A 25,962-nucleotide genomic window follows, 5' to 3' on the forward strand; every position below is an offset into this window, starting at 1 on the left:
CGTGCATGTCATATACGATTGAACGAATGATTGAATGAGATAGATCGGGTTTTTAGCTGCACACTCATTATTTTCCTTTCGTTATTTAATTTGCTGCTGTTTTACTTTGATATTTGACGTACATACAATAAATATTGATTCCATTCATCTTCATTTCCAATTCAGCAAGTATTTCCATGTTGACAGGAGCATGTGGAGAATGAAGTGTTGACAAATGACGATGTTTTGGGAGATGCAATACCTAATGCCCAGCAAGAGTCCATGCGGCAGTTCTGCTATCGTACACTGAAATTGGCATCAGGAGTAGGCACTTAAAAAACCTAGTTTTTTTTTTTGGTTGAAAAGTGAATTATATTCGCTCTCCATGCCTACTTTCTAGTCAAAGATAATTCAGTGTAGCACTTTCACACTGCATGGGTTATCCTATCAGGATTCAGCTAGAGTTTCTTAATTCTTTATTTAGGACAATGTAACGATTCTCAGATGACTTTGCCCTTATCCATCTCTCAGGCCATCATCTTGGTTATCATTGTTCTTGTATTATATGACAAATATTTTGGTTTGTAATATTTCCAAATCATTTTGGAGATTTATCTCATTTTTACTTTTTGCATTTGTGCTTATAAACTTGCGCCCCCCCGCCCCCCCCCCCCCCCCCCCCCCTTTTTTTTTTTGCTGTTTGTTTGCTCTTTCACAAGGTTATATGCCATTGTGTTGAAATGTATTTTGATTAAATTTCATAATTGTTTCTCCCCTTGGTCGTCAGGCAAAAGGGAACGCACAATTTCCAGGATCCCATCCAGTTTCACTCAACAGGTCTTGTTTAACTGCATCCCTCGTTATCCATTAGCAGTAACTAGTACAGTAAGGCATATCTGGTTGATATAGGTAGGGATACATACTAATTGATTAATGACTATACATTTTTATATGTTAATCAGTTAGCAAGTATCGGGATGGATTGAAAGTGAAATGCGAGAATTGTATTTTTTGTCATGTTGATTTTGTGTAAGGATGTAAGGTGAAATGATATGGCAAACTTCCAACCATACAAAGTGAAATATTGTTTCTCTGGAATTTAAGGAGTTTCTCCAAATATTTTCAGTTTTGTGTTTCTCCTTGCATATTACAGGCAAAATCTCGATGAAATTAATACAAGTACATATTGCCAAATTAAAAAAGGGTGGCCCAGTGCACGAGGGTCCCACCATTGTGGGGTCTGGGGAGGGCTAGATGTACGCAGAGTTACCCCTACTTTGTAGAGTGGCTGTTTCCATGACTCGAACCCGTGACCACTAGGTCACAATGGAGCAACCTTACCATTGCGCCAAGGCTCGCCCTCTTACATATTGCCAAATTATAAAATAAATAAATAAATTTTTAAGCTAATTTTTTAAAATATAATTAAATAATTTGGAAATATGAATTATGAAATATCAAAATAATATAATGATGATATTGGGAAATCTTCAAATCTTGAAGATATTTTTCACTTTCCACCTACCGTTGTTAGAATCCCAATTGTAAATTGGTGTTTGTCTTTTATGTTACATTACAATGGCTGGGTTGACAAGTTTTGTGTTAGTTTCGTAGTTTTTGAACAAATCATCAGAACAGTTAAATACTAATCTTTTGTTTGCACCCATTAAAAAAAGAGGAATGCTAAACTGAAGTGCACCCTTGCAAAGATCCTGCTTCAAGGGTCCCCATTGGATTCATGTTTTTGTAGAAGCATATGAGAAGACATATGTACGTAAAGAAAAAGCATGGGCAAGTTCAACAAGATCTAACTGCTTAAACTATAACATCAGGAGAAGTAGGGACACCCAGTGAGGCAATTTCTAGTGACAGGTGGATCAAAGGCAGAGAAAAAAAAATAGTTTGAATCCCAATGGCACATGGAATATTTTCCACAGACCAACACCCGAGGTTGTGGTAGGCTAAAAGACAATGTTTCTACAAAAAGTGAAAACTCCGATTATAACTCGCTAGAATCGAAAATATCGTGGTTTTTGTTGCCTTGCTAATATCATGACTTTTTGTCCATTTTTCCAAAGTATTTTTCTTTGATTCAAAATTAAATATGCAGATAAAAATGGAATATCTTTTTTGTCTTTAAGTTATTTTCCTGAAAAAAACATAAATTGAAGTCACCCAAGATTTTCCCTTGTCAAGAAATTCCCGAGGCTGATATTTGTAACTATTCTTAATATGAATGTTTCACTTGCTTTTGCATCATTATCCCTTTTAAGATGATATTTGCTTAATGTGAGGCATTTTCTAGTTGATAGGACTCGCATTCATCTGCTGTGTGATGTTATTTTTGTGATTAGTGATTTATTATGTTTTCTCCATTAATGGACGCATTGGCATTGCTTTTCTACTCAATATTTAGCCTATAATTTGACTTTGTTTTCTGTTTTTTGATATAACTATTTTATAATGCAGAGAGAATTTGCAACTATTGAGACAACGATATTACTATGCTACATGGAAAGCTGATGGAACACGTTACATGATGCTTATCACATGTGATGGGTGTTTTTTGATTGATAGAAATTTTTCTTTTCGGAGGGTTCAGATGCGCTTTCCTCTGAGACAAACAAATGAGGTTTGCATGCTTTTATACCTCTTTTTTTGTTGTTAATAGCCCCATAAATAATTATTCTCTCTTTAAATGTCATCCATTTCTAACCCAAATTTTATGTTTGTTAGGGTCTAAATGAGAAGACTCATCACCTGACATTACTTGATGGTGAGATGATAATTGACACCGTACCGACTACACAAAAAATGGAGAGAAGATATCTGATTTATGATCTAATGGCACTTAATATGCAGTCTGTTGTAGAGGTTAGATGAAGAAAAGTGATAGAATCTTTGGTTGCTGTCACTATTACTTTTCTTCCAGTTTCCTTAATAGAATTGTTTAGGGAGCTTATTAGTTGTTTCCTTCTTTATGAAACCACCCTGTTTTATTTGTTTTTCTAGCCCTCCCTAGACCCCGCAATGGCGGGAGCTTCGTGCACTGGACCCGCCTTTTTTTTTGTTTTTTGTTTTTCGATACGACACCTTCATTACCAAGCAGAAACATGAGTGAAATGCCTACTTTTTCTCTGGTAAATCATGTGATCAAACAGGCCTGTATCGGCATGCCTAAGAGTGCCAATTAGCTATCTAGTGACTTGCACCTGTGAAATGTCCAGCTCCTGCATTTCGAGATCAAGAGAGAGATGCTGAAGTTTCAGTGGAGTAGATTTCTCTTTGGCTCTGTTCAGTTGCATTCCTCGGGTTGGAAACCCCGAAAAACTCACGTGGCAGAAAAGAAAAGAAATGAAATGAAACTAATAAAAATAAATATAAAAGGGAAAAAAGTAAAGAAATGCTAAAATGACTTAACACATTATATGCCCAAAAATAACAAAATATAAAATGTTGTTTACTTACTATTCTGTCTTTTTCCTCCTAAAAACCTATGCGAGCTGAAAGTTTTTCCCACAAACCGGATATCCTCCTCTGCTCGTGCAATCTTGGCTCCTTCATCCAAATGCTCAACAAAGTCCTCATGCCTGTTACCGTATACCTCTCCTTTGTCGTCCCCATCGGAGCTCTATACTCCCCTCTCCCTTAGGTGCTCAACAATCTTTCCATCCTTAACAATCACGCATCCCAACGTGGAATTAGGGCTGTTGTAACCAACAGTCTTCTTTGCCTCATATTTGATACTAGTTGAATTGCAAGAACTCTCTGAACAGGAGATTCATATATACCCTTTAATGGAAATTGGAAAACTCATTTACATAATTGGAATTTGAGACCTTATTTTTTGTGGGGAAAGAGAGGAATATATAATCAGGAGATGTAGAGATGGTGGCATTTGGGTTAAATTTGGGAGCGGAACGGGGTTGACTAGATGCATTTATGGAGGGTTTCAGAGACAAGCTCAGATGGATGAATGTTGGATTCAAAAGGATTTCTATGGCTCGACTAGATGATTGATTAGGGTTTTAGAGGATTTTCAACTCATCGACTACACCAGAGAGTCATAGAGTCGTGTTTTAGACTTTTAGTTTTCCATCGACGGAAAAGGGTTGGATCGTTAAAAAAGCAGCGGAAAAGGGAGGGGCCATAACCGGAGAACCTCCTTTACATCTCGGAAATATGATTTTCCAGTTCAGAAAATTAAACAAAAAAGGTTTCTGAGGAAACCAAAAAAACACTCATACAACACGAGAAAACCCCTGTTTTCTTTTCCTTTCCACCCCTAAAAAAACAACTTTACAGATCCTTTTAGAGTCTATAGCAAATATAATGTCAGGTAGTTGCTATTTCCACAAGATGGTTTTGTAGCACTTCAGCATGAATTGGCAGCACTTCAGCATGAATGGGCATGGTCGGTGCCATAACTCAGCAGAATATTTGACAATATAATTATTAGCAGGAAAGTGAACATGAAAATCAAATAGATCTACCATAAGCAACTGAAATTGAAATTCTTCAATAGTAAAATTCTTGAACAGTGCCGAGCCGAAAATCCCATTAAAAAAAACCTAGATACATTGCATAGCAACTCTAATTCCTACTTCTATTCAGATAAATCTTACTCAATAACTCATATTTCTAAAAATAACTAAATCATCTGTTAGATTCTAGAACAAACTCGAACTTCTGAAACAAACTGTTGTAACACAGTCCAAAACAGCTAATAAAAAAGGTGGAATTTCTTAAATTCTCATCATATCTCTAATTCCTACTTCTATTCAGAGAAATCTTTCTCAATAATTCATATCTCTATTAATAACTAAATCATCTGTTAGATTCTAGAACAACCTCAAACTTCTAAAATAAATTGTTGTAACACAAGCCAAACAACTAATAAAAAAGGTGGAATTTCTTAAATTCTCATCTGATCTTTCGTGGAATTTATTGTGAATGAAAATTTATTAATCAGGAAAACAAAGATAGAAAGGGGACTGAATCATAACTTTGGGCCAATGGCTATGGAGATATGTGGAGGTGGCTTCTCAAATGGCTATGGAGATATGGGGAGGAGGCTTCTCAACTTTGGGCCAAGGTGATTAAAAGCAAGTACGGGTCTGCTTTGGGCCATTGGGAGCCGGAGGACATATAGACACAACGGAGTTACAATATGGTGCACATCTTACGGTTCAAATAAATTTTTTGTGTTGGGACTAGATTCAGAGTATAATCAGGGGACTGTATCAGGTTTTGGCATGACAGATGGTGTTTCCAAACACCTTTGAAGGAGCTTTTTCCAGAGTTATTTGCTGTGGCTGCTTCGCAGGAGGTGCCAGTGATTGAGTGTTTTGAAAGCTGTGAAAATAAGGTGATATGGAAGCCGGCATTTAGAAAGAATTTCTTTGACAGAGAGCTTAATTTAGTGGCTAGGCTGCTTGAGATTTTACAGGGGGGTTATGTTAAATTGTCCGATGTGGATAAACGGATTTGGATGGGTAACTCTTCTAGGGAATTTTCTGTTTAATCCTTCCACTTCCACCTTGTGTCTTGCCCTACGCCCTCTAGAGTAGCCAAGGTTTGGGCCTTCCAGGCACCGCCTAGTCTTTGTGCCTTTGGATGGGCCGCTATTCTCGAAAGAATTCAAATAGTGGATTTCTTGCGCGGGCGGGAAAAGGTGATCATTGACCATTGTGCGATGTGTATAGAGGCCGGAGAAACAGTTGGCCATTTGTTCTTGCATTGCAGGATGGCCAGAGGGATGTGGGGTAGACTTTTGTGTAAGTTTGGCACGTCATGGGTGTTCCCGGCCAAACTAATTGATCTAATGGAAAGTTGGTCGTTGGTCCCTTGGAGGAAATATTTTATGGAACATTTCTTTCCTAGCAACAATATGGGTGTTATGGAAAGAAAGAAACGCCCGTGTCTTCAAAGGGCACGCAAAAAGTTCTGCATATCTTTTTACTAAAGTAGTAGCACACACTATTTCATGGGTGGAGATTGTGCCTTGCTTCAGATTTGTGTCTGCTTTTGACCCTTTGGCACGCGTGGAGGGAGATATGCTTTAGCTTTGAGCAGGGTCCCAAGATAGTTCTGGATTGATCCCCCCCCCCCCCCCCACACACACACACACACTCTCTCGGAAGCTTAATTTTGACGGTTCTAGTTTTGAGAATCCTGGCCCTATAGGAATTGGAGGACTCCTTAGAGATGAAGTGGGATCAGTGAGTTGGTCTTTTTTCGGGTCCTATAGGGGTGGTAGACTCTAGTGAAGCAGAAGTGCAAGCTGTCCGAGGGATCTAATTGTTGGAGAGAGATACCTTGGATAAGGTAGTTGTGGAAGGGGGCTCTCTCAATGTGGTCTGTCGGCCTAGAGTTTCCCTCAACGTACCATGGAGGTTTGCTCCTTTTTTTTTGACGGGATTAAAGATATCGTGGGCGGCCAAAGGATTTCTATCTGCCATGTGAGGAGGTCCGCTGATAGTGTAGCCGACAAGCGAACTAGGAATGGTGTCGCTAAAGAGGGTTTGGAATTGTTTGTCTTCCTCCCGCCTTGAATTCTCTGCCATTAATCGGGAGATGGGGTGCTATTTAATGTTGGCTTTTATTTTTTTTCTTTCTTTTCTTGTGTAATTGTTTCGACCACCTCGGTCTTCTTCCTTCTTAATGAATATCTTCGCCATTCAAAAAAGAAAGAAAGAAAAGAGAATGAATCACAAGATCCAATATTGTAGCGACACAAACAAACCAACAAGCTAAAAAGCTAAAGATTGGGCATTAATACGTCATCACAATTTATCATTATTAGCTTGGCAACCCGTTTCTTCCCTATGAATATTGGGGAAACTATCTCTCTTTGCAATCTCCCAATAAGGCCTCCCTTTCTTTGAAGATTTTGAAGAAGTGCCAATGGTTCTTGTCTAGATCTTCTCACTTGCATGGGAAGTCTTCCATTTTCTAATTCCATTGACTTGTGCTCAAAGTTTCAGGTTTTGGTTTTGGCTTTGGCTTGCGTTTTGGTCGTGATGGAAATGGAAGCATGTCAGTTTCCAACGAAAAATTTGGTCGAAACCCTGTAAAATCACAAAAACATATGGGAATATATATGCACATGACGGACATTTAAGATGAAACTACAGAAAGTGGTAGAATAAGCACTCGTACACTAAAAATCCATCACATAAGCAAAAAAAATCATAATGGTTTAACATTAAACACCTAGTGGCATGTCTAATAATCCAGTACATACCACATCTCATATCTAATTGATATAAATATTTCTACATTTTACATGCTCCACATTTCATTTGCAATTCATATAAGTATAATAGCGTCACACATACTGGTGTAATATACCACTAATACACTTACAATTTTCGTTTCAGTATTCATTTTGGTGGAGATGAAAACAGAAACATTTCGGTTATTTTATGTCAGTTTTGGTAGAAATTTAAAATCATGCTTGTGGTACAAGTGCATTATAGAAACCAATCAAGGCTACTACAGCAAATTCCAGATAATTACTAAGAGTATCTATATAATACAACTACTTCTTAATGATTTCAGTGTAAACAAAATACTGTGGGGCCCTCTGCAGATGTGTCACAGTCAAGTATCGTAGATGTCCACTTAACAGTCCCCCATTTCGGAGCATCCCAGAAAACTTCTGATGGTACCTACCAAATATGACCACTCATTGATATCAGTGCAATGGGGCCTTGTGCTGATGTCAAGGTCACTTATGTTGAGAAACAGTTCCCTCTTTCCTCCCATTCTCTTCTTTTTGCTGTATATGGCATATATTCTTTTCAATCCGCCCAATCACCTACAAAATTCACTTGTGAAATATCAGTTTCTTTTTCAAGGTTTCATACTCACAAAGGTCTATTCTGTCTTTGGTTTCCATGACTATTTTTTTTTTTTAATGTTGTACTGTTATTGTGTGCATTGTTTTTGCTAAGCATAAGTTTGATAATGAAATATTGTTGCAGCGGCCATTCTATGAGAGGTGGAAACTACTCGAGAAAGAAGTGATTGAACCTCGAAACAATGAACGTTCAAATATTATTCACAGTAGAAATCCTTATTACAGATATGACATGGAACCATTCCGGGTATATCGAGAGAGTCATATGTCTGTTCCATTATGCTATGATTTTTGTGTTGCTTACTTGAAGTGGTTTATTGAGAATTATACTTTTTACTAATTTTCCTAGAGCTCATCAGGTTAGGAGGAAGGATTTCTGGTTGTTATCTACTGTTACCAAGCTTCTAAAGGGATTCATTCCAAGACTTTCACATGAGGCAGATGGCCTTATTTTTCAGGTACTTGAGATTGTTCTGATGTTAGGTTGTCCTATTATTGTTTCACAAAGAGCCACTATTGCTCTGACCGTGTGTGTATGTATTATACACACATATGGGGGCTTCTAATTTACATCATTTAAAATGGAGGTTAAAAAAATCATTCGAGGCCAATTACCATCAATCATGTGGCTTATATTAATTTTTTCTGGTTTTTTTGGTCTTTATGAAAAAAACCCATCTAATTGTAGAAATGTCACCTTTGCATAGGGAGAAAGAAACGAAAGTTAATGGCCAGATCTGGCTGGCTGTGGATCGGAATGGTGTTACCCAGACAGCTGCAGTGCACCCATAATGACAAATTTTATCTGTAGTGTGGAGAAACATAATTGTTTTTATTGTTCCTTTCAGACAAGAAAACACAAGGGTAATCTGTGTGGAATTGAAATCTAGGTTTTCTGTTTAGGACCTATGATCTGTGGGCACCGACATGGTGAACTCCCAGAATCTACAAACAGGACACGGTTAAAACAGAAAGTATATATTATCAAGATTTGTGAACACTGATTTTGTGTGTCGAGTTTCGACATGAATAAAAGGTCTGACAACGCAACCTCTAAAATTCTAGAAATGGTGACATGCTCATACATTGATGCTCACATGAGTTACTGTTGCAATTTGCTATGGTAGAAAAGAAAATAATCCTCTAATTCATTTTTAAAATGCAATCTGTTACTCAACTCAACTGAGCCTTTGTACCAAACTAGTTGGGGTCCACTTGATGCAATCTGTTAGGATATAAAATGAAAATTATCTCTCACATATGAATTGGCTGTGTGGTCTGTGAATTGTTCGAACTGAATGTGGGGTTTGATACTATGATGCATGAGCTGCACTTTCACTGTTTGTCATGAAATTTTCTGTTGCCCGAGGTGTTCTTTCGATAGTTAATCATTAATATGTGTCCTGCTTGGTAAACTTAACAAAATACAAAAAAAATTCTTTGTTACGGGTAAAAGAGCTCATATGATGTGAGGTTATATTATGATGATTTCTAATGGTTTTTTTCTGCCAGGGCTGGGATGATCCATACGTGCCTCGTACCCATGAAGGCCTTCTAAAGTGGAAATATCCTGAAATGAACTCAGTCGATTTCCTGTTTGAGGTTTTACTCTTGACTTTGTTACAGTTGCTCAATGGTTTTGGCGTTCTTTTTTCGTGGATATTGTTTCTATGGATGTCATACTGGTTTTCTAGATGAGATATCCGTAACTCATGGAACTGAACGAATAACAAGTGCATGTGGTGGCAGGTGGGAGATGATGACCGTCAACTACTTTATCTTTTTGAAAGAGGTAAAAAGAAGCAAATGGAAGGGAGTCGAGTGATCTTTAAAGGTGAATTTGTACTCTCTTTTCCTTTTCTTTTCCTTATTAATGGAATTGTCTTTCATGATACAGGAGCAATAGGGAATACATATTTTTTAGTTATGATGCGTCTTTTACTAGTGGAATTAGTGCTATTACTTAACTTTAGGTTTAAGTATATAAGCTAGTGATTACGGCTGTAACCATTTTATACAATACAAACCCCAAGAATGGATTGATGATGAATCGATGTTCAGGATATGAAGGAATATCACAATCAAATTGAGACACAAAGGCATAATGTAATACAAAAATCTAGCCGAGTGAGAGATGGCATTTTCTTGGAGGATAGCGCGACTGACAAGGGAATTTAGAAGATCTCATGATATGTGCTGAATTGGGGTGTCAGGCAGGAAGCAGGACGTAGAGTAGATTACTTGCAGACCCTAGAGGAGGGTGAGAACAAACCGAGGCATATTTTCATGAGGATGGGTAAATCATAGGGAATATATATATATACACACACACACACACACACACACACACACTAGTAAAAAACCCCGTGCGATGCACGGGCCGACAAAGAACTGTATGGACCACATCATAGGTTGATCCGAACTGCCCATGTAGTGGAACACAACATAAATAGGTTGTGCCCCAAAAATCATTTCCATAGACTGATCCTAGTCCTCCAATCTATAGAGGTTTCCATAATATGTTGTTCCTCTTAAATCGGATGGTTAAGATCACCCTATAGATTTTTTATTAAAAAAGCACAAAGCAGGGGGGGTAAGATTGAAATTATGTGGCTTTAATGAGTGCCTTTGTTAAAAAGTATAAAGGAGGGGGTAGGATTGAAAATATGTGGGTTGAATGGGTGCCTTTCTTAAAAAAAGTCAAAAAAAGTGATGTGTAATTCTCATAGAATTTTCAAATAATTAAAAAAATCCTTTCCTTTTCTCTTCTCCTATATATATATATATATATATATATATATATATATATATATATATATATATATATATATAGAGAGAGAGAGAGAGAGAGAGAGAGAGAGAGAAAAGTGTAGCTACACATACGTGTAGCTAACTTCGCTACACCGATGGCTTAAAATACAGTGGGCCCCACATTGTTTGGGTGATGAAAACCATTCATTTGATGGGCCCTCACATAGATAGGGTGTGCCCAAAAAATCAGCTCCATAGGATCATCCCAACCCTACGATTTGTGGAGGCAAAAATGGACGTGTAAAAACCTTCACAAATCTGGCCATTTTTGCCTCCACAGTTTGAAGGGTTGGGATCATCCAATGGAGCTGATTTTTTAGGCACACCCTATCAATGTGAGGGCCTATCAAATGAATGATTTGGATCGCCCAAACAATGTGGGCCCACTGTATTTAAGCCGTCAGTGTAGCTAAGTTAGCTACACGTATGTGTAGCTTCACTTAACTCATATATATATATATATATATATATATATATATATATATATAATATGTCCGAGAGGAGTCTATATGCTCCAGGAGGGGGATGTCACATAACCCTTAGTCTTGTAACAAAGAAATGATGGAAGAAAACAAAAGGGAATCAGCACCCAAATGAGAAAGGCTTATTTCTTCATGTGCAAAAATGTTATTGTTATTTCCACTTGCCTGTGCAAGAATGTTATTTCTTCCTGTTAGGCTATCCGGGTGGTTAGGATCTGCACCTGTCTGTGATAAAATGTTATTTCTGGCTTTGGCACGGGTGCAAGAAACCACAAAACAGTGAAAAAACAACCAGAAGTTTTGATCTCAAGATAGGTTGAGAAAACCCTAATGTCAAGAAATCTGCTAGGCAAAATCCGATCTCTGATGTCAAGAAATCTGCGAGGCAAAATCCGATCTGATCACGAATAAATAAACAAATAACTAGAAATAAACAAGCCATAAGATGCGCACACCAAGATTTATATGGTTCGGCCAAGATGCCTACGTCCATGGGCGATAACACAATCTTCCACTATGAGAAAACAAAATAAAAGGATTATAGCCAAAACCCACAAACCACAACCTTTCCCATGTCATCTCAATCAGTATTGTGCAAGAGAAAACCTAAGAAGAAGCTGTCTTCTCTCTCCCTTTCTCGTGCTTTTCTCTCAACTCACGCCAAGATGGTCATGTGCTTTTTTTTACTCTTAAAAAACACCTGCTCTAGCTCTCCCTTTTCCCTAATCATATAAGGAAACAAGAGCTTTTCCAATTTTTGGCTTCCCACTAAAAACCTTCAACAAGGTAATGTTGTGCGAAACAAGGCAACTTTTCCAACACCTAAAAATCCACCCTTTCTTAGAGAAGAAAGGAGACAGAAGGGGCCTCCTTTTTCTTGATTCAAAAGGGGCCTCCTTTTTCTCCCCCAGATTGGGCCCATGACCCACATATCCTAGGATCGAAACTATACCAAATTTGATGTAGGCTGAGAAGAGCAAAATAAAGAAAGAGGAGAAATAGAAGAAGACGAGAAGGAGAAGGAGAAGCAGAAAAATAGAAGAAGAACAGGGGAAGAAGAGGAGAAAGAATAGAGGAGAAAGCGGGGATGGGGGAAGAAGAAGAAATCTGGGGGAGAAATTCTCAATCAATCAATTAATCATCAAAACTGAAAATTTCTACTACATAAGGCCTATACATAGGCAATGGAAGTAAAATTCCATGGAAATAAATAAAAACCCTAAAAATTAAAAGAGGAATGATATATGCAAGGGCCCTCTTTATGCAAGGGCCAGAGAAGGGCCCTTGGATAGATCCACGTCATTTTTAAATTCGGTTGAGAAACTGAATTCGGTTGCACTTAATGACGTGGATGTATTCCAAGGCCCTTCTTTAGCCCTTGCATAAAGTGAGCCCTTGCATCTATCATTCCTCAAATTAAAAACATGGAAATAAATCCTAGAAACTAAATAACATGGAAATAAATCCTAATGGCCAAATATTTCTCTTATTGGGCCTGCAATAAACATCACCCCCCCCTCTCCCTTCCTTTGGTTCCCCACAAAAAACCCACAACAAGGTAATGTCATGGGAAACAAAGATAGGGGAGAAAAGCGGCCTTCTTTTTCTTAATTCAATTACCATAAAAAAAACTACACAAAAGGGGCGCAGGAAATCCAAAAGGAAAACACACAAAAATACTACTCACTTCTAATAATTCATTACATGCATCAAATTGAAAGGGAAAAATAAAGAAAAAAAATGCAGTTGTGGCCCACAGACAAAGCCTATGAAAACCTAATAAATCCCCTATGAAAGCATGAACATAAACTAGATTAAAAACATATGATCCCATAATCACTAGCACTGATAATCCTCGGCACTCACACTAACATAGATTTGTGTGTTCCATTCTGGCACTTGCATGAAAAGTTTTGCTATAAAACTTGTCCGCAACTTGCTCTGCATCAATATTCATACCGATTGTTATTCAAAATATTTCTTTGAAGGAATACAAGGGCTATGGCAAGGAGATCCACTTTCTTATCACGGTTAAGGGGGAAGGTTTGAGCAAATTGATTATTGATCTATATGGAGGGAAATGGCTATATTCAAGAGGTTAGATTGAATGGGGTTGGAGCGATTACACTTCTGATTTTTCCGGTGATATGTTTGATATTTTGTGGTTCTTCAACCCAAATTGTGAATTTGAAAATGGTACTTGAGAGGGCAAGGAAGGACGCACCTCTGGTGTACCAGTTATCGTACCCACAGTAAACGCTGGGTCATTAGTTGGATAAAAAGAACAAAGACCATCGAGTTCTCTCCATAAGCAAAAACTGGAATTAGATCTTGGAAATGATCGACTCAAATAGATGCTCTTCATAAGCTTTTTTTTACTCCTCCTCTTCCTATTGATCTAACATTCTGACCAAGTCAGCCAACCCTTCACCCCCCTTGTCACTTAAAAGGTCAGAATGGGCATACTCCATTATGGGTGTAACGGAGAGAGGAACTCTCTTTCCAGAAGAGGGACTACAGCCTAGGAGTTGCTGATACCATCACTGCCTTCTAGTGTGCTTTCTTTCAAATTCATTAAAATTTCATGTACTGATTCTTCAATACCGATTCAATCGAAGCCCAAAGAAGTGAATATGGTACCCAAATAACGATAGATATGTAAAAAGCATGTCCGATTACGCCTATTTCTAATCCTAAATGGAATGTAACGACGTAGGGATCCATATGTAAGCATAGTATCTATTTGCATACGCTTGAATGACCCCTTCTCATAATGTGATTGGTAGCTAATGCCTATGTCCTGAGCGAGGACTTCTTTACCCCCCGCTCCGGTACTCAAGCGGTCGACCCCGTCAAAACATTGAACTAGTAACAAACAAATCTAAAAGAAAATTTGATGATCAATTATGAACATCAAACCCCTTAAGGAAATAGAAAGCCTAGTATATACTACGACGTGTGATTTGATCGAAATTATGAGTTTATAGATTCCAAATGAGAAACTATCATCCCATTTGATCCGATTGGGATGCCTGACCCTTCCCGTCAATGTGAACTCTTGGGGAAGATCAGCATGTTATCCCTAGAGTAACTTTTATCCATTGAGCGACGGCCCTTGCACTCGGCACCATCAGATCACTAAGGCCGACTTTCGTTCCTGCTCGACGGGTGGGTCTTGCAGTCAAGCTCCCTCGATCCATTTAAACCATGATCATGAGCAAGTGCATAGATATACTCCTGAAAGAGAAGCGGATGTAGGAAGCATTGTTGTCGAGATCCGTTTATTTCTAAGTATCCTTGTAATTCCTCTATTTGAAATGATACTTGAATTCAGTCTGACCCATGATTGAAACTTGGAGAGATGTACAATTCCTAGTACCATTTCGTAGATATTGTTATTTAAAGTATCTGGCTCCCCCCTGCCCAAGCTCACATGATGAAGATGGTAAACACGACAGACTCAAAATCTGTTCCATTCAGACGCGGTTCGAATCTGATAGGGAGTGGGGCCAACAACACCAAGGCTTTCCACTTGCAGTGATTGATGATAGAAAGTGTTCCATTCCCCTTACTCGTATTACAGGCAAATCCCCTTGCTTGTATTTCTGGTTAGCCCACTTATCTGAGCACACTCTCAACTTGTAGATGGGCCAACCCGCTCTTTGGCTCTTGTGCTTGAATCGATTCTTATAGAATCTGCTTCAACTGTCTCAAATGGGGGAATAGATGCCACCTGTTGAAATTAAGTCTAGTAGCACAAGTGTTTCCTCATAGGAACGTCCACGAATCTGATCAATGACTCTTCGCGCTTTGCGCGTTGGTGGTCTAAGTTCCTATGACCGAGTCTTTCTTGCCCCTCTGAACATCTTTTCTTAATGTATTAAAGAGGGCCTCTCTTACCGGTGAAAAGTGGTGGGTGTCCACTAAACTGGCCCTCCAACAAGGTATCAAGCTTCGCACGTTCAGTGATTAGCTATGCAATATCTGAATCAGTGAAGTGAGGTACCTTTGGAGAGAGGGACCAATATGTAGATAGATCGGAGTTCTTTGGTTTGGGGGGATAATAACCAGATGTAAATGGCCGGGCCAACCCTCCATATCAACTAGGACAGAAATAAAGCATTGGGTAAGATAAAATATCAAATCACGGCTCATTCGAATTATGGCTCGAAATGGAATCAAGAATTTATGTGAAATCCCCGGTATTTTCGACTGCGACAACATCAACAATGCCATGAGCTTGGGCTTCTGTTGCTGACATAAAAACATCTCTTTGACTCTTTCCACTGTGCTGGTACGCCGGAGGGGTCCTTCGTTTCCCCTTTTCTCTTCCTGGTATGGTTGCACTAAGGGGGGTAAGGAGAAGTCAGTCATTAGCAGGATTGATCGGCGCGCTATACCAGGTTAAAGGTGAAAATAAGAGTATATTAGTGGGCTGCAAGATCGTGGATGGTCGGTTGATTCAACTTGCTATGGAATTTGGGTGAAATAAAGAAATTCTCCTATCTCTGATCTCGGTCTTGTCCATGGGTTAGGCATTACCCTAGTAAGATGTAGAATCTCGTTGTGGAGGTGGAGAGAAAGTTCGCAGATTGGAAGAAGGCATGTTTACCATGGGGGAGAAAGAATGAATCTTATTAAGGCAGTGTTATCTAATCTCCCTACTTAATATCAATGTTCAAAATGCAAAAGTGGTGGCTATAAAAATTGAGATGATCCGAAGGAATTTCGTATGGGAATAAAAGAGGAGAAGAAACATAGTAAGCACTTGGTGAGATAGGATACGTTATGTAATCCAAAATGAATGTGGATCTAGTGCTAGGGAACCTTACTCTTAGAAATAGAGCCTGTCTTCATAAATGGTTATGGATGTTTGAGGAGGAAAATAATGCTTTGTAGAGGAAAGTTATGGGTGGTGAATATGGGAGAGATGGGGTGAGTGGCTGTTGAGGAAGGTGTCTAGAGGTTGAGGCTCAAGAAGAGTCTTGGGCTACTGACCCTAGCATGATGTTTCACTTGCGTTTGGGCCTACTTTTGAATCTTTGTAAACCCTTTCCTCTCGAATAATCTTTTCTAAATTCCATTTAGAAAAAAAAATCTTTTCTAAATTATAGGCTTATTCTTGAACTTTGTTTGCATTAAATTCATTTGATTTATTACTGAAAGAGGAATACCTCCAATGGTACTCACTGGCATAAAAACACAAAAATCTCCATGGGTTTTCTATGCGCAAGGGAGAAAAACCATGATATTTGCTTAGCGAAAGACTCCAAGAAAAGGAATAGGAAGTTTAAATCTAGGGTTTCCAAGAGAAAAGAAGGAAATCAAACCAAGGCACATATGAATCTTGGCTCTGATACGATTTAGAACTAAAACAATACCTTTTGGGGATGACAATCATGGAATTTGAGGAAGAGAAGTAGAGAATAGAGGGAAGGAGAGCATTCATGGTGAACGATCCATTGAAGTTCGAACATAAGATTGAGTTGAGTTGCGTTAGAATCCATAGCTCTTTTTTTTTTTTTTTTGAAATCCTTCCTTTGCTCTGATACCGTGTTAAAGTAAAGAAAAAGACCTTTTGGAATTTGAGGAAGAGAGGATAAGAAAATAGATGGAAGGAGAGAATTTGTAGGGGTGTGAAGTACAACTCCAGGACCTCCCATTTAAGATCCTTATATGCTAAGCAATAAAATAAAATTACTAGTGTCATTTTTATGTTCTGCCCATCCTACTATACACAATTACACAAACACAATAAAACCAATATAAAACCACTAAATATTGCGCATCTCTTCAATCTTCGCAATTATTGATTACTAGGTATATTATTAGATTGGCTGTTTTAATATTCTAAAGGTCAAATTTTGGGTCTTGCCCATCCCTCCAGTCTGTTCCTTTTCTGTTTTGGCTGTTTCAGTTCTATTATTATTTTTTTAATCATCGGCAGTACTTTAGCAAAAATCCTGTTCCTTGAAACCCATGGTCATCCTAAAATTTGCAGGTGATTCAGACACCTCATCATATTCAGGGAAGATTATTGAATGCTCCTGGGATTCAGAAGAACATTCGTGGGTATGCATGCGCATTAGGACAGACAAAGCAACCCCAAATGATTTCAACACGTACAGGAAGGTTTGCTCTCTCTTTGTAATCATGTTCCTCAACCCGACCCAAGTTGCACCCCTAATAAAAATCTCTGATTTGTAAACTTAAGTATAGAAACAGCCACACAAAAATGAGAAAAAAATGAGAAGGCTCAAAGACCACAAATTATCTCATCTATTTTTATAATAAATGAGATGTTAAAATTACAAGCGTCGTTTTTCATGCCCGTATGTAGACACTCCATTTTGACCGGACCCAAAAAGTCCCAAAATTGAATAAAAATCCTGAAATTGAATAAAGCTGATCTGCCCAAACATGCTTTGGGCAGATCTTTGGAAGATCAACGGCGTTTCAAACGCCGTTGGTTTCCCACATTTGAATAACCAAACAGGGCATTAGTGTAAGAGTAGAAAAATTAAAAGGCAAATGGAAGGGTCTAGGGCAAGGTGAGGCAAGGGGAAGTCAAGTGCTTGTGTGTGTGTGGAGGGGGGCAGATAAGTTATTTGCTCGACAGAGCAGAATCACCTTTCTCATGACTGACAAAGCTGTTTCTTGGGACTAGGTAATGCGAAGCATCAAGGATAACATTACAGAGGAAGTTTTACTGAATGAGATAAACGAGATTGTGTGCCTTCCTATGTATGCTGATAGGATACATAACGAAAGCAAAGTCCACAGGCACCAACAGCAACATGCTAACTCCGGACGCCATAGGTGAGCTGATTAGATTTTTAAGAGGAAACAACACCAGCCGAGCAAGCCCAGCTCCACCTTCTTTCTGTCAATGCTGGTGGGGCCCAGTGTATCTCTGTTATTATCGGGTCGTCAAAATCTGTAAGTAGATACTACTGCAAGTAATAGCTGGTAAGTAGCAGCTTGCTATGTATGGAGCGTTTCGAGACATGGATGTGCTTCTCAATCTTTTCTCTGTTTCACCATTTAAATTAGTTATATGTATATGCATTTCTTTATTATTTTTCTGAATGGTAAATGAACTTTAATTTAGGTATTTGAATGGCACACTCATCGGAGGACCAATGCACACGTGCTGGCAAGTGAAACTGAGTTGAAAAGTTTGTATTTTGACACGCTCGCAATCTCAGATAAGAGAACTAACATGGCCTTCCATGCTCGGCCTCTATTTTGTTTTTTTTGTATTAATATTTTCAAATAATAATTATAAATGGGAAGTGATATTTGTACTCCCCTTTTAATAGATGAGTGCTAGCTAGTATGACACCCAAAGGTTTGAGCAGAGGAGAAGAAAGTAGCTATTAAAGTTGTAGAGAGTAGAAGGGCAGACATTATTATTATTGTGGAACAAAAAACAGAGTGGGTGATAGAGAACCTGATTAATGAACCATGGGGCAGTAGAAATAGATGGGCAGCATTTGTTGCCAGGGGAACAATGGGAAGAATTATCATTATTTCAAAGGAATCACAGTTCAATATTATGGAGGTGGAGGCCAAAGTGTTTACACTGCCCTTACTAGTTTGCAGTGGGAATTTGGGATTTCTGTGGAAATTATCTTTACGACCACAATGGCACTGAGACGAAGGACAATCTGGACTGAGTTGAAGGGCTTATATGAAAATAGGAAGAGTGTGGATTGTAGGAGGAGATTTCAATACAGTTTGATTCCCACGCGAGAAGAGTAGTGAGGGAAGATCACTAAGAAGTATGGAGAAGCTGTCACAATTCATGACTGTGAGTTGGGGACGTGGACATGATTAGGACTAGTGAATCGACTAGGGGATTTTTGAAAATAAGGTCCATTATCATATACTCAAATCCACCCTTTCGAAATCACCAAAATGCTAATAAAATACCCGTTTTTTCTTCATCTTTTTTGTCAAAAATTTATTTATGTCTTTTTGAAGATTTCAGCCATTTTACAATTGCATTTAATCTATCTCAAAAATCCAAACCTGCCCATGTTTTTAAAATCATCCAAAAATTGTCTTGAATTTTGTCTTGAGGGTGGATTTTGTCTTGAATGCCTTCTTTGCAAGGTATCGGTGACACCGTTAATCTGTCTACATACCTATTGGTTAGGTACTTAAACATTTGTTAACAAAGCCAACACCATGTCCCTTGTTCGAGTTACAGAAGGAATGCCCTGTTAAAAAGGGTACTTATTAGTAACTAGAGTGAAAGCCTTCATAGAGTGAGCCATTTGACGGAAGAAGCAACCTGTGAAAAGGGCTACCTAAAACAACCAGAGTGCGATCCGTTATAATGTAGCTTATGGTGAAGCAGCGAGTTCATGAGCTAGGGGTGGCCTGTGAAAGGGCTACCTGGAGAACAACCATAGTAAAAGCAATCATAGAATGAGCCGTCGAGGACATCTGCTACAGAATTTGGTAGAATGTTACAATACTAAGGGGCCCATTTGGATACATGGATTTTATAATCCAGGATAGTAAAGCCTGCCTGGCTTCGCCATTTCAGGATTGTAAAATCAAGGTTTTAGCTTATAAAATCCAAGTTTTAGCTTGTAAATCCCAGGATTTACAATACTGGATTATAAAATCTATGTATCAAAAAGGCCTCAACAAGCTTAGATCAATCATAAGTGATGTAATATTCCAACTATCTACTGCCCCTGACAGAAAAATGCACCAACAGCCCCACCCAAAAGTATATCAAAGGATGAAAGGTTTATATACTACCTATAATTTGATTGGTTAAGGTCGCCCAATGGAGAGAAATTTGTGGTGCATCGCCATCCGTTGTGGAGATCACAATGATCTGGATCCTTGGAAAAGTGGTTCCACCTCGACCCTTATCTGCCTTTATCTCATTCATATTTTTCTGGGAAAAATAGAGGTGGACACCATGAGAGAGAGAGAGAGAGAGAGAGAGAGAGAGAGAGTTTGATGGATGAGTAGTAATAATAATTAGAAGTATGCTCTACTTGTTTAATCTTTGGATTTGATCTGATAGAGAAGATAATGGTGTTAAGAATTTCTAATATCAGTTTCTCTCATAGATCTTTGATTACTTGTTTTGATAAATTTCGTTTACGATATTTCATATGTAACAGATACGCAAGATTCACATATTCCTCATTAACCTTTGAGGAAAAAGAAGGGTAATTATATGAAACAAGCCCATTATTGCAAAAAAAAAAACACTAAGAAATGGTGTTATTTATGTCTCGCTATTTCTGTTTAGTTTTTTAAGCCAAACTTCGATCCGGTGCCTGATTCCAGCAATCCAAATGCACCCTTCGGTTATGAGGGGTCAGAATGACATCGGGGCGGAGTTAGAGGGAGAAAATGGCAGATTTGTTTCACGGCCCAATAGGTGGTATTCTTATTCCACCTCAGTCGGAACTATGGTTATTGTGTAGTGTCAACTTTTTTTCTAGCCCATTAATAGGAAAATCATAAAAAATCAGAATAGGATATCAATTCCAATTCCTGGGATCTAACAATTTAAGGGCGTGTTCGGCAATCATTATTTAAAGGGATTCTTACTCTTTTTCTAGGAGTGCATAATAAGCAGAGAAGCAAATGATCCCGCTAATCCCATTCAACAAGCCGACCCGCAAAGTCCGTTTCAATCTTTACGTTCTAGTTCAATTAGATAATGAGATTCTTTGGAGCGACTTGGATTCACTTCCAAAGATTCTCATTAATCCATTTTCCACTATCGAATCGGGCTAGAATGAGAAGCCTGGCCTAGCACACCCTAAAGTTTGTATCTTTATCTCTTTCCATAATAAAAAAGAGAGCAGTCCAATGCATGAGGCTCCGGCCATTGCAGAGTATGGGGGGCTAGATGTACGCAACCTTACTCTTGCTTTGCAGAGAGGCTGTTTCCGTGACTCGAACCCATTACCCCCGGGTCACAATGGAGCAACCTTACTGTTGCGCCAAGGCTCACCCTCTTGGGTTCAATAATTTTAAATAAACGGTGTGGAAACACTTCGTGATGTCGAATTCCAAAAACCAGCGAGAGGTTCCCCACTCTTCTTTGATTCGTCTGAGGGCCGAGTGGCAGCCTCGACCCGAGCGTAAGTGCGATGTGTCTGGAAACTCGGGATCGTAAATGGATTCAGGTACCATCCTAATCGCCTCTTTCATATCTTTTCTATAGGTAATCAAAACTATATTAATTTAAGGATTTTCTACTAATTTTAGATAAATTACAATGAGTGTAGTGAGTGTTTATATAGAACACTCAAAAGGATAAACATAGAAATATAGTTTTGATTAAGGAGAGAGATAAAGATAGAAACATACTAATCCAACCAAATTACCAAATCTAACTTAATTGCCTAATCAATCTAGGTTTCCTCATATAACCAACTTGCCTAATCTACCCTCAAGATGATCCAATGGTGAATCTCAACTCAATCCAAAACTGAGATCTCACAAATTCTAACACATTCTACTTTATATTGATCTGAACCGTTCATTTTATAAGCCTTAGTTTGGATTCCTTATTGCACAAAATCTACACCAATCATGTAATCCAAACATCAAATAATATTTTAATTGTCGGCAAATGATATTATTAGTCCCCTTGTTTTATTTGGGAAAACCCCCTCTAGTGTAAAAAGAGTAGTCAAAAATACACAATAGGGGTTGTCCCAACTCCCAGGTAGGAAAAGGGGTGAATATATCATTTCCTCTTTTGGATTCCTATAAAAACTACGTTGATCGCTTCACACAAATATTGTGCGCTAAAGAGAGTCTCTTTTCTCAATTCTCCTTTTGAGAGAGGGCGCTTTCCACCTCTTTTCTCACTTTTATTTCGTTCTCTTGCTCTAATTTTTTCAATGGAAAAAATAACCTAGTAGTTGTTTTCGATGGAAAAGGAAAAAATGGAGAAAACCAGTCCCAATATCAACCTAGTTTCTCGTGACTCAGGTAAGTTTCTTTTCAACTATTTCTTCTTATTCTTATTATCTTTGCTCTGTTTTCTCATCTGGGTTTCAACATCTAATCCTTCTTAAATTCCTTCAGGCGAAAACCACCAAGAACGTGTGGCGTGGAAAGTCTCTTATTCTTTAAACTTCTATTTTTGTCATCTTATTTGTAACCTACTTTTCAGGCATCAGATCTTACTCTTTTGAGTTGATTTTGGTATTATTAGAAAGGTTTTTTCAAGCCCAAGATCACACGATTTGAATGTGATTTAATTAAGTTATGAGCAATTTGCGGATGGATGAAGTGCATGTCTATTACGGGATTTCTATTTTAGGGTTATTTTTGTCAGGCATTTAACTTTTATTTAGGTTACTTTAGATGGACGACTGGGATTTGTTGTTTAGGTTTTAAGTTAGCTTTTAGGGTTTCTTTTTCTAATAAACAGATATTATTAAAACATTGTAAGGGACCTCTTTAAATGATTGAATGGAAATTTCCCTTTAGGCTTTTGAGTTTTTGAGAACTTTTGGGTTGATAAGATTAACTCCTACATGGGTATTTGTTAGAAATAATTTTTCTTATTTAGATGCTTTCCTTATTTATGTTATTGCTATCTTATATTAGGTTTCCTTATTTTCTTTTCTTTTTTTTCATTCTGCTGATTTCTATTTCTATATTTTGCTTTCCCTAATTTCTATATAATGTAGATGTCGTGTGGCTTTATTTAGTATTCATATCTTGATCTTGCTAGTCGAAGTGTCAAACTAATCATTGCAAAACACGTTCCAATTTTTTAAGTTATTAAAATATATCAACACTGTCAAACCCATGATAGAAACTTAATGGGGATATATCTAACTCCCAATGGTATCTCGTTAATCGTGAAATTTGGATAACCAATCTAATTCCAAAAAACTCAAATTCAGTTTTTTTGGTATGTAGTCTTATAATGGAATTTGTTCTTACTGAAAATATTGGTCATATTGGATCCACATTACAGTGTCCAAGCAGAGGTTTTCAAGGACAAGGACACGACAAGCAGCTGAAGAGTGCACTGGGATTCCTTCCCCATGTTTCTCTGATACCTATCCCCACCATGAGAAGTCAAAGAGGGTTGTAAAAAGCAGGCCTAAAATTTTGAAAGAACTGAATATGATAGACACCAACATGTTTCGATCTCATTTGGAGTGAGTTCCATATCTCAAAGATCTACCATTTCAAAATAGTACTGCCAGGTGGCCCCACACTAAAAATAGTCTGGTTTGTGTAGGAAAATATGGAGGCCTTTTTCAAAGATAAAGAAGAGCTACTGTGCATATCTTGATTGCTTGTGGTTTTCTTTGTACACGAAGGGTTGGGATAAAAACAAGGTGTTAGTGTGGATTCAGAGAAAGCGCATTTTCATAGGGAAATATGTTTTTATTCCCATCATTTGCTGGTAAGGTTTCTTTTGCCAAATCATTCTACAATTATCTGGGTCAGTGTCATTTGATTGATTTTTTGAAATGTTAAATCTGCAGGGGGCATTGGAATCTGCTAATCTTGTGTCACTTTGGAGCAAGATTTGAGTCGAAAACAAGAAAAGGGTAGCCCCAGTTACCCCACTAGGTAAATAAACTAAGATGCTAAATGATATTTTAACCCCTTTTTACCATCATTTCTACCCCCTTTGTTTCTCTTTCTGTTAATTTTTACTAAAAGACAAATAAAAGAAGCTGGGCGGGTACCATTTCCCATGTCCTAAGGATCTTATTTTATTTGTTTATATACCAAAACTCAGTGTATAAGCCATCTTTTTTTTATTTCTTTACATTCTGAAACTCAGTAGTCAGTACATAAGGCATCTTTAGAGTTCATACACTGTGTTCCAGAATGTAAACAAATAAAATAAGATCCTAGATGGGATCTTGTTGTTGCAAATGGCCAGAGGAGCTATGAAATTCATCTGGCCAGTCATATTCTCTTCTCCTTGATAAAATTCCCCCTCCCCCCCCCCCCCCCCCCCTCTAAGCCTACAACCTGTACAACACCACTAAACTGGTTTCTCTATGCAACATGAACTGTTGGTGGGCCCAACAATTAATTTGTTGAAATCTTTGAACAAGTAGGCCCCATTCATATTTTTCAACTATATGACCCACACCATAGAATGATCCAATCCGTCCATTTAATGGGCCGCAACACAAATAGGTCGTGCCCCATAGAGGTTTCCATAATAAGCAATTTCTTTTTAGATCGGAGGGCTACGATCATCCTATGGGAATGATATTTTGGGGCACAACCTATTTACGTTGTGGCCCATCAAATGGACGGTTTGGATCGGTGTGGGCCGACCTTGTTCAAAGATTTCAACAGTTGGGCCCACCAACTGTTCATGTTGCAGACTGAGACTGGTTTAGTAGTGTTTTTCCGGTTGTAGACTAGAAGAAGAGGATGTCACTGTCCCAATTAATTTTTATACAGCTCCCATTTTTTCTGGAAACCCATTTCAAAGAACAGATGTACTAATTCAGGTAAATGGGACCGCTTTCCAACTGCAAGGACAGTCCAGCAAATGATAGACAGCATTGAAAGAATAATGGAAGATCCTTTGAGTTACGCTTCTCTGAGTGAAGATAATGGGGTGAATTACAGAAGGGGAAGGACACCATGGGAGATAAAGGAAGGTGAACAAGAGTTCAAGATGAGATTTGACATGACAAAGAAAGATGTCAAGGTCTGGGTTGAGGAGAAAATGCTTGTAGTCAAAGCAGAAAAGCTGCCCAAGAAAAAGCCAGAAGGAGAAGTAGAAGAATGGTCTTCAAAGAGCTATGGAAGATACAGTAGTAGAATAGTTTTGCCAGATAACATTGAGATTGAGAAAATTAAAGCAGAAGTGAGAGATGGGGTGTTGTATATAACCATTCCCAAGGCAAAGACTTCAAGCAGGGTTCTGGCTATAGATGTTAATTGAGCTTTTTGAATGTTGAATTTTGGTGAGTGGGGTTTTTCTGGTCTTTTGATTTTCAGAATGGATAGAAATTGCTTGTTTGTTTTCTGGACAGATCAATCTTGCTTACTATGGGTCACTGGATCTCATCTTTGGTTGATCGAACTGTAGATTTAATAGGCCTTGCTTTGTATGCCTTATAGACTAAAAATCAAATCAGCCATATTAATTGTGAGACTATATAATGTGGCGAGGTGTAGCCTTATTGTCCAGTATTTTTCGAACGGCCTAGTTCATAGGATGTTCCAAACCGTTCATTTGTTAGGCCACGACGTAAACCGGTTGTGCCCCTAAAAACATTTCCACAGGATGATCTCAAACCTCACATCTATATGGCCCAGCAAATGAACGGCTTAGATCATCCTATGAACTGGGTAGTACGGTAAGGCACAACCTGTTTACCTATTTACATTGTGCTCAACAAATGAACGGTTTGGATGATACTACGAAGTGGGCCATACAGAGACTTTTTGAAAAATACTATATGGTCCCACCATATTAAATCTCATATAATGTCTATACTTTGTTATTTAACATGAAGGTCAAAATCATATTATGGGATGTTCAACGTTCAAAGTAAAGCCTATGAGATGGATTGGACGGTCCAGATCAGGCAAAAGTGGGACCCACAATGCCCCTACTAAGCATTCCCTAGTTCTAAGATTAACCTCATTTCTCGTAGTAATGCTAGCGAGACCGAGCGTAAGACCGAACAGGGTATTTGAACAAATGGGTTCTCACCACGACATCACAAGTAACTAAGACATCCCTTAGGCTTAGGAAAATCACCAAAATATAGATTTTTTTTACAAGCATGCACATTCTCATTGTAGGGCTCTCCCGTCGGTCTT

General features: G+C 38.3%; 2 protein-coding genes across 10 annotated transcripts in view; both read left to right on the forward strand.

Moving 5' to 3' along the window:
- The window catches only part of LOC143892358 (uncharacterized), a 54,374-nt gene extending 35,917 nt beyond the window's left edge, over positions 1-18,457 (forward strand). For 6 of the 9 annotated variants that reach the window (XM_077396928.1, XM_077396925.1, XM_077396926.1 and 3 more), the window contains 11 exons: positions 187-303; positions 767-816; positions 2,449-2,611; positions 2,716-2,853; positions 7,968-8,090; positions 8,203-8,301; positions 9,356-9,445; positions 9,593-9,677; positions 17,138-17,268; positions 17,804-17,955; positions 18,248-18,457. In XM_077396928.1, the coding sequence (XP_077253043.1) occupies positions 187-303; positions 767-816; positions 2,449-2,611; positions 2,716-2,853; positions 7,968-8,090; positions 8,203-8,301; positions 9,356-9,445; positions 9,593-9,677; positions 17,138-17,268; positions 17,804-17,955; positions 18,248-18,311 (1,212 nt within the window). In that variant the 3' untranslated portion in view covers positions 18,312-18,457. Of the gene's footprint in view, positions 1-186; positions 304-766; positions 817-2,448; positions 2,612-2,715; positions 2,854-7,966; positions 8,091-8,202; positions 8,302-9,355; positions 9,446-9,592; positions 9,678-17,137; positions 17,269-17,803; positions 18,076-18,247 lie in introns of all 9 variants that reach the window. The other 3 variants (XR_013255481.1, XR_013255482.1, XM_077396931.1) reach the window with 2 other exon arrangements.
- A 6,243-nt stretch (positions 18,458-24,700) lies between these two features.
- On the forward strand, positions 24,701-25,075 carry LOC143892081 (small heat shock protein, chloroplastic-like). The gene has a single exon (XM_077396549.1). The coding sequence runs from the start codon at positions 24,701-24,703 to the stop codon at positions 25,073-25,075; it is 375 nt and encodes a 124-aa protein (XP_077252664.1).
- Positions 25,076-25,962: the final 887 nt, after the last annotated feature.

Source organism: Tasmannia lanceolata, unplaced genomic scaffold (genome assembly GCF_043159265.1).
Source record: "Tasmannia lanceolata isolate RefF3 unplaced genomic scaffold, GAP_Taslan_0.1 ptg000015l, whole genome shotgun sequence".
NCBI classification, from domain to species: domain Eukaryota; kingdom Viridiplantae; phylum Streptophyta; class Magnoliopsida; order Canellales; family Winteraceae; genus Tasmannia; species Tasmannia lanceolata.

Excerpts from the sequence above, each read along its gene's own strand:
- LOC143892081 (XM_077396549.1), top strand. The coding sequence starts at position 24,701 with ATGGAAGATCCTTTGAGTTACGCTTCTCTGAGTGAAGATAATGGGGTG.